The sequence below is a fragment of the Gossypium raimondii genome, chromosome 8 (assembly GCF_025698545.1).
Source record: "Gossypium raimondii isolate GPD5lz chromosome 8, ASM2569854v1, whole genome shotgun sequence".
In the NCBI taxonomy this organism is placed as follows: Eukaryota; Viridiplantae; Streptophyta; class Magnoliopsida; order Malvales; family Malvaceae; genus Gossypium; species Gossypium raimondii.
This window is the reverse complement of record NC_068572.1, coordinates 29194952-29209604: the sequence shown is the minus strand read 5'-3', so window position 1 is coordinate 29209604 and position 14653 is coordinate 29194952. Positions and strand designations below refer to the sequence as shown.

Genomic DNA, 14653 nt, shown 5'->3' with positions numbered 1-14653 from the left:
AGATGAAAGTCCACAGTCTATTTCCTAATAACCACAACCTTGGCAAAAAATTATATAATAAATATATAATATCGAATCTATTTCCATATATAACTCAAAACATACATAAGATCTAAATAATGTCACTTTCTATGTAATCAAATTATTCAAGAAGAAGAGAAATTTATTTTGATTATCTTTTTATACTAATAGATAGAGCACAACCTGGCTCTAATACAATTTCTTGGAAAATCGATTTTGTAAAACGCAGCGAAAAATAAATTTCGAAAAAAACCAAAGTTTTAAAAAATATTTCCAAAACAAGAACTTAGTTGTGACATCTAAAGTAAAAAAACACTTAATCAAAATTGTATCTTTTCGATTTGTTTAGGATGAATGCTTCGGTCGAGTAGTCTTCTCCGCTATCCTCAAGCTCATGTCTACAGAGTGTAGGCTCGCTTCGAATCAAAAAAAATTTCACAAAAAAATTACCAATAAGGTAATTTTACAATTTCTCTAAACTTTTTGGCCAAGTTGTAAATAAAAAAATATTACTAAAAATTTTCTGAAATAATGTAACACCCCTAACCTGTATCCATCGTCGAATTAGGGTTACGAGGCATGACCGAACATAGCACAGTTCAGAACAGACAATTATTACAAATCCAGTTTAGTAATTTAAAACTCATCAAAACACTTAATCACTTTTGAACTTAAATCTACTATATTACCTTCATTGGCATATTTTAAAAATTATTCAAATATATATATGTCATTACACATCATATACCAAACATATAATAACTATTTATCATAAGCTAATTATCAAACATCTCATTTTATAATCTAAGCATGGTGACATATTAAAATCAATTATTAACCACACAAAAATGCAATTTTGGTTATCATACAATATGGTCGAATATATTAATGGTTATTAACAAACATGATACGCATTGATATCCAAACAAAATGAACCATAACTCAATTTAGGTATCACTCATTTATGCGGCATTGATTTCATTTAAACTAACATGATTTAAAACTAAAACTATGGGCATATGGCCTTGATATCTTAAGTCATTTTAAGCACAAATAACAACTACAATTACTCATAGTTCACAATATGCCAATATTTTATATGCTTTAGTATGTGCCAAAATTTTATTCACATTATCAAGCTGAACTGTTTCTTATTCGGTCATTCTATATAACATTCAATACATAATATATATTTAGATAAATATACTATAAACCAAATATCATGCTTATCTTTATAGTTCCAACGCCTTATTCATATATACAAATACACTTACATTATCAAATAAACTAAACCTCAAATGTTAATAAACCACATCAACTTCATTTCATCTATATGCCATTATAAACCAATTACTAAACTAACCACATATACAATTTGAATCTTATACCAAACTTATTTATTTAGCTATTTTAATTCATCACATATCCGAATACACAAGCACATTATAACCAATTTTGTAGCAACCCATAAGGCCGAACATGCACAAATTATTACATGTCTTATAACCTAACTAATGACTTCGCATCTCACTTATATTTTCAAATCCACACATCAAGACTTGTACCTACCATAAACCATGACTTAATTCAAGCACTCATTAGCAAAGCATATTCACCAAATTACACATAAACTCACCTTGACCGAGATCATACACACAAACATAAACATAGCAACCATGTTTCACATATAATAAGCCAAGGCTAAATTACTAAAATCAAACACATAAAGCACTTGATCAAGAACTCATAAAAACCAAGCCTAATCCTTGTAATCATTGAATTTTGCCCGGGTAGGGTTTTGGGCCGCACTGGTCTCATATGGGCCCATTAGGATTTAATTTTGGACTTGTTTTAGCCCATTTTTAATTGTTTTGTTTTAAATATTAATAAAATGGTCATAATAAACTTTTGAATAAAAAATAATAAACAAAAAAATAAATTACATTTTAGCCCCCGAATTTTCTAAAATTTATATTTTGGCCTCATATTTTCCTAAAATTGCATTTTTACCCCGAATGTTTTATGTCTTCTACGTTTTGGTCCTTCTAGGCATGACAAGACTGTCCCCAACCAGCATTCGGGTGTGCACTGCAGTCCACACCTGACACCGCCAATCAGCCATGCTCTCCACCTCTATTGCCACCTGAAAACAAGAAGGAAGAGGACAAAAATTGAGGCATTAAAAAGAAAAATTGAAGAGGAGAAAAGGATTCGGCAGCCAAGAAAAAAAAGTAAAGAAAAAAGAGAAGAAAAGGAATTCAAAAAAAAGAGGCTCTCAAATCCGACCGATTGCCTCCACCGCCACCACGACCGTCGCGCCACCACCATTGTCATCCCACCGTCGAGTCCTAAACGCAAAAAAAAACAAAAACAAAGAGAAAAAGCAGCAAGCAAAAGCGAAAAAAAGGAAAGAGCAAAGAAGAAAAAGAAAAGGGGAAAAAGGGAGGAAAAGAAGAGACCTCCTTAGCGCCATCATGGCCGTCGCACCAAAGGAGAGACTTAACCATGACACACAAGGGGGTCTTCCAGTATGGGAAGAAAGAAAGAAAGACAAAAGAAAGAAAGAAAGAAGGGAAAAAAGAAAAAGGAAAGAAAAAAAGAAAAAAAATAAATTTTAAATCAGTCGGGTTGACCCGACCCGACCCGTGTTGACACGACCCAAGCTGCGACTCGATCCACCAACCTGTGACCCGACCCGTGCTCCAGCAGGCCCAAAACAGTAGGCTTGCCCAGAAAAGAAGAAAAAGAAAAAAAAAGAAGACTGCAGAAAAAAACAGCCTACCCAATTGCAAGAGACCTAAGCAACAAAGCAGCCCACCAGCTGCAGCAGTCCAGGCCCACGCTCCCAACAAGCCGATAATAACAAGAACAAGCAGGCTGTTCATTGGCCTTGAGCAAGCCCAAGACTCAAGATCCATCGCCAAAGAAGCTAGCAGATTCGCCCATCCTTGGCGACCCAATAACAACAAAATTTCAACAAAGAAGAAAAAAAACAAAAAGCCCAAATTATGCATTTATAATTTTGGGTTTTGGTAAATTCTTGAACTTTTAATTTTGTCTAAATATTTAAATGTTATCTCGTTTTTAATATTATTGCATATTTTTAATTATTTTTTTATTTTGTATTTATGTTTTTTTAAATTTTATTTTATTTTATTCGTTAAATTCGAACAATTTTGATGCATGAGGCCACGAACCGATTTAGCATTAAGTCATTTATTTCATCGCTATGTTGGGTGAATATCGATGGCTCGTGTTAAATACGGGATGCCCTTTTAAAAAAAACGAAGATATTAAAAAATCTCGTGTTTTTAAAAATAAAAAAAAAGTTTTTCATGTTTTAATAGAATCACGATTAAATATTAAGTTGAATCGATTTAACACTAATTTGATGATTTCATCGCCATGTAGGGGTGAATATCATTGATTCGTGTCAAATACGGTACCTTTTTTTTAAAAAAACTAATCGTGTTTCAAAAATTTTCCTGTTTTCAAAATTTCTCGTGTTTAAAAAATAATAATAAAATTTCCCGTGTTTTATATTCGTTTTAAAAAAAACATTGTGTTTCGTAATTTATCAAAATTTTTGTGTTTTCAAAATAAATTTTTGTATTTTAAAAATGTTCGTGTTTTCAAAAAGAATTTCTTGTGTTTTCAAAAATTCCCATATTTCAAAAATTTTCTTGTTTTCAGAAAAAAAAATTTCCGTGTTTTATAAATTTCCGCGTTTTCAAAAATTTCGGTATTTCAAAAATTTTCGTGTTTTCAAAATTTCTGGTGGTAAAAAAATTTCGTGTTTTCAAAGAAAATTTTGTGTTTCAAAAATCCTCGTGTTTTCAAAAATTCCGGTGTTTTAAAAATTTTCGTGTTTTCAAAAAATTTGTGTTTCAAAAATTTTCATGTTTTCAAAAAATTCCCGTGTTTTAAAAATTTCCGTGTTTTCAAAAATTTTCGTGTTTTTAAGAATTTTCGTGTCTCTAAAATTCTCGTGTTTTAAAAATTTTTCGTGTTTTGAAAAAAAATAATTATTTCAAAAATCTTCGTGTTTTAAAAAAATTCTCGTATTTTAATCGAATCATGATTAAATGTTAATTTGAACTCGTATTTTTGAAAATTAAGACAACGTGCATTTAAAGAGATATCAATTTTGGGCGTCGCGAGGGTGCTAATACCTTCCTCGCGCGTAACCAACTCTTGAACCCTAATTTTCTCTGGATTTTAGCATAGACCTAAAATTGCCTCTTTTTTCTTAGAAAAGTTTAAAAATAAATTCTTCTTCTAAAAATAGAATTTTGAAAGTGTCCGATCACACCTAGGAAAAAGGATCGATGGCAACTCCCTTTTTCAAATAAAATCGAGATTCGATTTTCAAGTTTTCAATAATTACTTCAACTAGCGCCCGTGCTAAAATTTTTAGGTCGCTACAGCTGGCGACTCCACTTGGGACGTTTTGAGAGTCGAGTCTGATGTTAAACGCGTGTTGTCAAAATTTTCAAAATTCTTTGTTCAAATTAATTTTTAATCGTGATCCTTGAATTTTATTTTTGAAAAGTCATGCATCGGCATTCGATTTTGTAAATTATTATGTTTCTAACTTGTCTTATTTTTCTGTTTTTTTAACTCTATGTTTTACGGTTTAAAATTTTTTTTTAGTAAAAATAATGAAAATACAAAGGTTTGTGAGTTTCTCCCCACACACCGTGCACCTGCATTCTTGCATAACATGAGCTCTTTACCCGGGCTCCGTCCGTTTAAGTGGAAGTAAACGCTACGCCTTCGTGAGTTAACTCGTCCCTCCGCATAGGCTAGTGAAATACTTTTGGGTTACATATGACTTATGCTTTCGTGAGTTAACTTGTCCCTCCGCATAGGCATAAGTAAATGTAATCCCTCGAACTGAGCTCGCAAGCCTGTGATGGGTGATGACCAATGTCCCATACTAGCCTTAGTAGGTGATAGTATGGACAATTCGAGTACCTTTCTAGAACCAAAACCACATATAGTGAACCGTACGAGCCACCCAATTAGAGCCATGCCGAACCTCTGTCCGTTTGATAGTTACCAAAATAAGTACACGGGAGAAACGCCTCTTACCTTTTATTTCTTTTACATTTACACTTATTTGCAAATGAATTGAGTCTGTTGGGCCGGATAGAATGTCTGATGGTATGTGGGGTAGGTTTCTTGTAAAGCATGTTGGGGCAAAAAAAATGTGGGTCTGTTCCACCAAATTGCATGATTGAATAGCTTAATTTGTTAAATTTTCCATAGTCTTTATTTTTCTTTTTCCTTCTGTTTACATCTGTTGTGATCTCTAACCAAGGTTATTTGTTCTTCATTTTATTTTTCATCATGCATCGTAGACATCTCATTAGGAAGGTGTTGATTAGAGATTGGTTTCCAAAAACGGGTTTCTGATGGAGGAGTCAATTACACGAGTAACCGAGAAAAATGCTGTAGTCCAAGATTCGTCTTTGAGAACTCAAAAAGTGAAATGGGACAGTTTAAAGGAAGGATACACCTCTGATCTTCCCAAGCGTGTGACTTCGAATACTCGTTAGAACGATCTCGAAGACTTGACTGGGATTTGGAAGAAGTGAGACTCAGATACTAGAGGCATCTTCACTGAAAAGTACGAGGATATAGCTCACTTGATAGCAATCAATGTGAACGAGCAGTTGATTCAAGCCATGGTTCGATTTTGGGACCCAGCCTATCAGTGTTTTACTTTCAATCAGGAAGACATGACTCCGACCATAGAAGAGTATGCCACTTTGCTTCGCATTGACAATGTACAATTCAACAAGATATATGTGAAGGAGCCTAAACCAATGACCTTCAAGAAAAAGTTAATGAAGTTGACAGGGATGACTGATACATGGGCTGAAAAACAGATAAAGAAGAAGAATGAAGTCAGTTGTGTTCCATGGTTTTCTCTTCGAGAGTTAGTTCAGAATCATCCAGATACTTTTAGAAGGATAGATCTGTTTGCCTTGGCTATTTACGGACTGATCGTCTTCCCGAAGGTTCTTGGGCATATTGAAGTTGCAGTTGTAGATTTCTTCGAAAAGTTGAGGCAAAGAATCAACCCGGTCCCAACCATCTTGGCTAAGACTTTTAGATCTCTAAATGCTTGTAGGAGAAAAGGGGAAGGACGTTTTATCGGATGCGCTCAGTTACTGAATGTTTGGATCTTTAGCCACTTTTGGAAGGTGGAGCGCACGTCTTTCCACATGTTTTCAAAGACATTCGCTCTGTTGGAAGCACACCTTGAAAAAGATTGGCCAAGGAATGTCACTGAACAACATTGGGTCTCAGTTTTTCAGAACCTCCGTGCTGAAGATATAACTTGGAGAGAACCTTGGATTCGTCCCACTGTCTTGTTATACAAGTATGAGAACCAAGACTGGGTGCCTTTGGTAGGATTATGGGGAGGAGTTGGATATGCTCCGTTGATGGTTCAGAGACAGTTCGCTTCGCGACAGTTTGTACCAGTTACTGATGGATTGGCACAATCGAAGTTTGCTTTTATGGGTGAGGGTTACATGAAAAGGGTGCGAGATACTGCGAATTCTTGGAGGCAAATCTACCTAATGGAATTGGCTCTCTATGTTGATACTATCACTGTAGACTATGACATATGGAGGCAACAACGAGTGAAGAGTCAAATAACCCTACCGATTGATGAAGCTTGTCGGAATCTGTTCTCAGAGGAAATCCCATCCGAGCTAGAAATTGCAAGACATGAATTTGAACGTGAAAAAGCCAAACTGTTGCAAGATATTAGTTCTCTCCAGGAGGAAAACTACCAGCTGAAGATTGATGTCGAAATTGAAAAATCCAGAACCGAGAAAGTCTAAAAAGAAGTTGAAGTTACGAGAAATGATTTAAGGGACCTTCATTTGGAAAACAAGAAATTAAGAGGCAGTATAAAAAATAGTGGATTGGGCAAATCATCAGCAGAATGGAAGGAGGAACTAAGTATTATCAAAGGTGGAATGGAATTCTAGAAAGCTAAAGCGAAGAAAGAAGAGGAAAGAGATGCACGTGCTATGATAGAGTTGAGGAAGAAGAATGTTGAATACGAAGCTGTGTCTGCAGAACTAACAGCTGGTCAGATTGAGCATTAAGAGCTAAAAGGAAAAATTCGAAGTCTAGAAAGTACACTGCAAGCTCATCAGCAACATTTGGATGACCTCCTGAGAGTTTTAGAAGAGAAGAATGGTCAGCATGACAGAGACATTCGTGCCTATGAAAGAGCCCTCCTAGAAAAGGATATGCATCTCGGCAGTTTCATCAATAAAATTTGTAAGGCGGCTACGCATGTAGTACAATTATCAGATGAAGCGAAAGTTCTCAGTTGCCAATACCCTCCTAGCCAAAGATCAAGCATATCAGAGTTCCTAGAACGTATAAAGAAATAAGGCAATGTGGCTAAGAAGTTTGTGTAACTGTTAAAACTAATATGGCAAAACTTTTTGTAACAGACTCTTTTGATAAATGAAACGCCCAAGTATGGGGCCATTTTGGAATCAACACCTATTTTTGCATATTTATGCATGATTAACATTCATTAGTTACTCATTCATTTTTTCATTGCATGCTCATATCACCCTAATCATTCGCTAAGGTTAAAACCATCTAATCCACAGTTACTACACTACGACTCTAGAATCACGTCACTCTTATAGGACGCGCTTAAGAGCTAGAGCTATGGATGCTGAACTCAATGAAAGGATGGAAAGGATGGAAAGGACCCAAAGAAAGTTGTAAGAGCAACTGGCCAAGTCGCAGCAAGAGGCGAGAGATTTGATAGTGAGATCTTGAGAGGAATCGCTCGAGCAAAGGGATCAAATGACCAAAATGATGGAAATGATGACGGCCTTAGTTAAAGGAAAGGGACCTATGTAGAACCCTGATATCGTAGAGCCGCCTCAGTCAAGAGCTAATCAAGATCCGCTTTATCCCCCGGGATTCACTCCACCTCATGTCCATGCAATGCAAAGAGGATATCTTCAAAGGGAACCTATAGTCCTGGAACAACATCCTGCTCCATCTGCACATCTAGGGCAATGACTGTTTGTATCGAACCCTGTGGCTAATCCCTCGGATCCAATTGTTCCAGACCTAGATGATCGCGTAGAAATAGCAAGGCTAAAAATTGATGACAATAACGCTCAGGATAAGTATAGGATCCTGGAAGAGAGGATCAAGGCAGTAGAAGGTGCTGAAGTTTTCTTTGCTTTGAGTGCCAAAGAGCTCAGTTTGGTACCTGATCTGGTTCTACCCCCAAAATTAAAGGCGCCAGATTTTGAGAAGTATGATGGAACAAGATGTCCAAAGGCGCATCTTATCATATTTTACCGGAAGATGACCGGTTATGTGAATGATGATAAATTATTGGTACACTGTTTTCAAGATAGTTTGGTCGGCTCAACCCTTCGATGGTATAATCAGCTCAGCAGAGAGAGAATCCGATCATGGAGGGATTTAGCATCAGCATTTTGTGAGCAATACAAGCATGTATCGAATATGGTGCCTGATCGACTAACTTTACAAATGATGGAAAAGAAGCCAATAGAGACTTTTAGGCAATATGCACTAAGACAGAGATAACGGTCCTCTTCATTAACACTCTGAAAGCGCCATTTTACGATAAGTTGGTAGGGAGTGCCACAAAGGACTTTGCAGATATTGTAATATCTGGGGAGCTTATTGAAAACGCCGTCAAGAGTGGAAGAATGAAAGGCCTTGAGGGTTCGAAGAGGGCAGTACCCGTAAAGAAAAAGGAGGCAGAGGCGCATATGGTTGGAACCAAGAGCCACTATGCCCCCAATTCGTACCTCGCCCAATCACGACCTCATTATCGCCCACCTTCAAACTTCTACTTTCCTCCTTAAGGTCCTTACTATCAAGCACCTCCGTCTTACCCCGTTTATGCTATGAATAACCAAATACCATTCACCATGTTCCCACCAAACACCATGCCTACACAAAGCCAACCCAAAAATGAACAAAGACCAGCAAGACCCAATCCTGAAAGACCTTCGTTTACTCTAATTCCTGTATCATATGGAGAATTATACCCGAAGCTGTTGGAAAAATAATTAATATCCCCACATTACATGGCACCCCTGAAGCCCCAATACCCGAAGTGGTATGATCCTAACGCTAGTTGCATGTATCACGCTGGAAATCAGGGGCATTCTACAGAAAATTGCCATGCCTTTAAAAGGAGGGTTTAAGGTCTCATTGATGCTGGTATTCTGCGATTCGATGGTGTTAGCAATGTGACGGGAAATCCTCTTCCTAACCATACTGGCGAGAATGTAAATGCGGTGATAAATGAAGACAATTGGCAAGCCAAAGGTTATGTTGCCGAAGTAAGGACACCTTTACAGAAGGTGTGGGAGATGATGATTGAAAATGGCTTGCTCTACCCGCCTAGTAGGATTCTCAAAGAAGAAAGTAAAAAAGACCAGAGTTTCTGTGATTTTCATGGCATCGAAGGGCATGACATCCAATCTTGCAAGGAATTTAGAAAATTACTTCAGGACATGATGGATAACAAGGAGGTCAAAGTCTTTGATAGGGTGGAAGGGGCCAAGGAAGGAGAAATATGTGTCTCTAATAATCAATCGATGACTTCCCCTTATAGCGTCGATAGAGCTTTGGTGATTTATTACGAGGCAAAAAAGGAAGAAGTTAGTCGATAAGTTAAACCAAGTTTGATAATCGAAGTACTTGCTTATTTCTCTTACAAGGACAACAAGGCAGTGCCGTGGAAGTATGATGTCAATATCGTTGCGCCCAAAGGTGAAAAGTCAAAAGTTATGAATGAAGATGTCAGCGGAGTAGGACATTTTACTCACAGCGGAAGGTGTTATTCTCCCGAGATGGTTGAACCAAAGAAGAAAGTTGTTGGCCCGAGCCAAAAAGGAAAAGCACCAATGTAGAAGGTTGAGGATGATGTTGAAACACAGCTTGAGCAATAAGTTAAAAAGGCTGTGAATGAGGAGGAAGCACATGATTTCTTAAATTTTATTAAGCACAGTGAATATAACGTTGTAGAACATTAAACAAGCTTATGTGGCGAACAATGTATCTGTGGAAAAGCTTGATAGGTGGGCAAATAATCTAAATGTAGATAATTTCATCTCTTTTAGTGATGACGAAATACCACCAAATGGTAGGGGCTCCGTAAAAGCATTGCACATCACAACCAATTTCAAGGGCTACATAGTACCAAATGTGCTTATTGACAATGGACCTGCACTCAATGTTATGCCTTTGGCCATGCTTTCTAGGATGTCGGTTGATATGTCCTATTTGAGACCTTGTCATTCTATAGTAAGGGAATTTGATGGGACACGACGAGAGGTCATGGGAAAGATCCAAATTCCTTTAAAAGTGGGGCCATGTGCATATGATACTGAGTTCCAAGTCATGGACATCACGCCTTCATACAATTGCCTCTTAGGAAGACATTGGATCCATTCTGCTGGGGCAGTTCCTTCATCTCTCCATCAAAAATTAAAGCTCATCATGGATGGCCATTTGATTACTGTCGCTGGTGAGGAAGACATTGTCGCATCTATCTCTGCTGATACACCCTACATCGAAATAAACGAAGATGCTGTAGAATGTTCTTTTCGCTCATTGGAATTTATTAATGCTGCATTTGTTGCCGAAGGGAATAAGATCCCCATTCCCAAACTTTCAAGGAATACCAAGATGGGAATTAAGCTGACTGTGGGAAAAGGAGCTCGAGCGAGGAAAGGCTTGGGAAAATATCAACAAGGGTGGTTAGAGCTTTGAAACCAACGCACCAAAAGGGTCGATGCGATTTGCGGTTCAAGCCAGATATATATCAAAGAAGAAAACAATTGCAAAAAGATCGAGAAAGAAGAATCGCGAGAGCTTCAGGCCAGGAATTAGAATGGGAGTCGTTGGCGTATCCTCCTTTGTCAAGAACATTTACATCAGCAGGAGTGATGTACCCAGGGCAGGACAATCCGCAAGTCACATTATTGATTGAAAAGGGTCTTCAAAATATCAGCCTAAATGCTATTGACAATAAGAATGATGAAATTAAGAATGCTTCAATGATACGCCCTGTCCTCCTGGATTTGCTTTGAACAACTGGACTGCTGTGGACCTCATTGTAGTTTTTAAGTCCCCTTCAGAGTAATGCCCAATGTTAACCCTTCATTTTGTGTGTCTTTAAACAGTAGGGTTCCTTTTGTAAGAGCTTATGTTTGCTCTTTATCATTTCAATGAACATTAATGAAGATGCATTTTGTTTTATATTGTCATGTTCTTTTCATTTCCATTAACTTCGCGACTACTCCTTCTATTCATATCCTTTTCCAGCATATGTCTCATATCATCTCATATCATTGTGTGTTGATTCTAATACCTCAATACCCTTCTATAGCTTTTTCCATTCACCTTTCAGGTGCTCAGATATGAATGGCATGAATAATCCCGTTATGGATCCTGAAATCAATTTTGAGAAGGCTGTTTGTTTAGGAGAATTCGAAGCTGACGAAAATGTTGAAGATTGTGTCTCGTCTCCTGACTTACTGAGAATGGTAGAACAAAAAGAGAAACAGATCCTACCCCATCAAGAATCTATTGAGGTAGTGAACTTAGGGAATGAAGAAAAGAAACAAGAAATGAAGATTGGGACTTCTATTTCAGAAAACACCAGGCTGGATTTGATCGCCTTGCTCCATGAGTACAAGGATGTGTTTGCCTGGTCTTATCAGGATATGCCAGGGTTGAACACAGGTATTGTGGTCCATAAGCTCTTACTGAAACCAGAATGCAAGCCCGTTCAGCAGAAATTAAGAAGGATGATACCCAAAATGCTGTTAAAGATAAAAGAAAAAGTCAAGAAACAATTTGATGCTGGCTTCTTACAAGTCTCCAAGTATCCAGAATGGGTAGCTAATATAGTCCCAGTGCCGAAGAAAGATGGCAAGGTGCGAATGTGCATGGATTATCGTGATCTGAATCAAGCAAGCCCTATGGATAACTTTCCTTTACCACACATCGACACTTTGGTGGATAATACGGCTAAGTATTCTCTGTTTTCTTTCATGGATGGCTTCTCAGGTTATAATCAGATAAAGATGGCTCCCGAGTACATGGAGAAAACTACATTCATAACAATGTGGGGAACCTTCTGCTATAAGGTAATGCCGTTCGGATTAAAGAATGCTGGGGCAACATATCAGAGAGTCATGGTAATGTTGTTCCATGATATGATGCACAAAGAAATAGAAGTTTATGTCGATGATATGATTGCCAAATCTAGGGAAGAAAAAGAGCATGTTGGAAATCTCAAGAAGTTGTTCAAAAGGCTAAGAAAGTTCCAGTTGAAGCTTAACCCGGCCAAGTGTACGTTTGGGGCTACCTCGGGAAAACTGTTAGGTTTCATTGTTAGTGAGAGAGGTATCGAGGTTGATCCAGACAAGATAAAAGCTATAGAAGAACTGCCTCCCCCGCACACACAGAAAGAAGTCAAAGGATTTTTAGGAAGGTTGAATTACATTGCTTGATTCATTGCTCAACTTACCAATCAGTGCGACCCAATTTTTTGACTCCTTCGAAAACATAACCCGGGAGAATGGAACGAGGAGTGCCAAGTGGCCTTCGATAAGATAAAACGGTATTTGTCTAATCCTCCTGTGCTAGTACCGCCGACCCCTAGAAAACCCTTAATATTGTACCTGACCGTGTTTGAGAACTTAATGGGTTGCGTACTGGGACAACATGATGAGTCAGGGAAAAGAGAAAAGGCAATTTACTACCTCAGCAAGAAGTTCACAGAATATGAGGCAAAGTACCCTTCAATTGAGAAGTTTTGTTGTGCATTGATTTGGACGGTTCGAAGGCTCAGACAATACATGTTGTATCACATGACATGGTTAATTTCAAAACTGGACCCAATAAAGTACATGATGGAGTCACCTGCACTCTCAGGGAGAATGGCCCGATGGCAGATCCTATTGACTGAGTATGACATTGTATATGTGAGCCAAAAGTCGATAAAGGAAAGCACAATAGCTGACATCTTGGCAAGTCGAACAACAGAGGAATACGAACCTTTGAGATTTGATTTCCCAGATGAAGATTTGATATGCATTTCAGAAAAATAAGGCGAGTCATTAAAAGAGGAATCATGGAAGATGAGCTTTGATGGTGCATCAAATGTATTGGGGCATGGGATCGGAGCAGTCTTAGTGTCATCTGAAGGGGACCATTACCCACTCACTGCCAGATTGAATTTCTTCTGTACCAATAATATAGCGGAGTATGAAGCTTGCATCATGGGACTTCGTGCAGCTATCAGGAGGAAAATCAAAATTTTAGAGGTACACGGGGACTCAGCATTAGTCATTTATCAAATTCGTGGAGATTAGGAAGTGAGAGGTCTGAAATTAGTCAAGTACCACGATCTCGTTGCGAAATTGGTCAAAGAATTCAAAGAAGTGACTTTTAACTACTTTCCACGAGAAGAGAACCAATTGGTTGATGTTCTGGCCACCTTGGCTTCAATGTTCAAAGCAAACAGAGAAACTGAAATAATGCCTATCCAAATGAGCATATATGAGACCCCCACATACTGTTTTAGCATTGAGGAAGAGTCAGATGGACGACCATGGTTCCATGATATCTTGGAGTACATCAAGAATCAAAGGTACCCCGAGTAGGCAAACAAGAATGACAAAAGAACAATCAGAAGAATGGCTATTAGATTTGTTCTTGACGGGGATATTCTATACAAAAAGGGAAAAGATCAAGTGCTCCTGAGGTGCGTGGATGCTGTTGAAGCTAAAAAGATACTTGAGGAGGTTCATGAAGGAATTTGTGGAACGCATGCTAGTGGTTTCACCATGGCCAGACAGATTATGAGACTTGGTTATTATTGGCTGACGATGGAAACGGATTGCATTGGCTACGCACGAAAGTGCCACAAATGTCAAATTTATGGCGATAAAATTCATGCAGCTCCGTCGCCCCTTCATGTCATGACTTCTCCGTGGCCATTTTCTATGTCGGGCATGGATGTTATAAGACAAATTTCCCCGAAAGCTTCCAATGGACATCGATTCATCTTTGTGGTTATAGACTAATTCACAAAATGGGTAGAAGCCACTTCGTTTGCTAATGTGACGAAGGCTGCAGTCTGTAGGTTCTTAAAAAAGGAGATCATATGTCGATATGGTCTGCCCGAAAGAATCATTTCAGATAATGCTTTAAATTTGAACAACAAGATGATGAAAGAAGTATGCGAGCAATTTAAGATAAAGCATCATAATTCTTCACCCTATCATCCGAATATGAACGGAGCAGTAGAAGTGGCTAATAAGAACATTAAGAGGATTATTGGGAAGATGACTGAGACATATAAAGATTGGCACGAGAAGCTATCATTCGCTTTGTACACATATCACACCTTTGTACGGACGTCTATGGGGGAAACTCTTTTTTCTCTTGTTTACGGGATGGAAGCCGTTCTGCCTATCAAAGTAGAGATCCCATCCCTGCGCGTCTTGATGGAGACAAGGTTAGAAGAATCAGAATGGGTTCGAGCTCGATATGATCAGCTAAACCTTATTGA

At 38.0% G+C, this 14653-nt stretch overlaps 1 protein-coding gene across 1 annotated transcript; it reads left to right on the top strand.

The window, feature by feature from the left end:
- The first annotated feature begins 13217 nt into the window (after nucleotides 1-13217).
- LOC128043021 (uncharacterized) lies at nucleotides 13218-13742 on the top strand. Its single transcript, XM_052634813.1, has 2 exons — nucleotides 13218-13403; nucleotides 13452-13742. The coding sequence occupies exons 1-2, from the start codon at nucleotides 13218-13220 to the stop codon at nucleotides 13740-13742; spliced, it is 477 nt and encodes a 158-aa protein (XP_052490773.1).
- The last annotated feature ends 911 nt before the right edge of the window (nucleotides 13743-14653 follow it).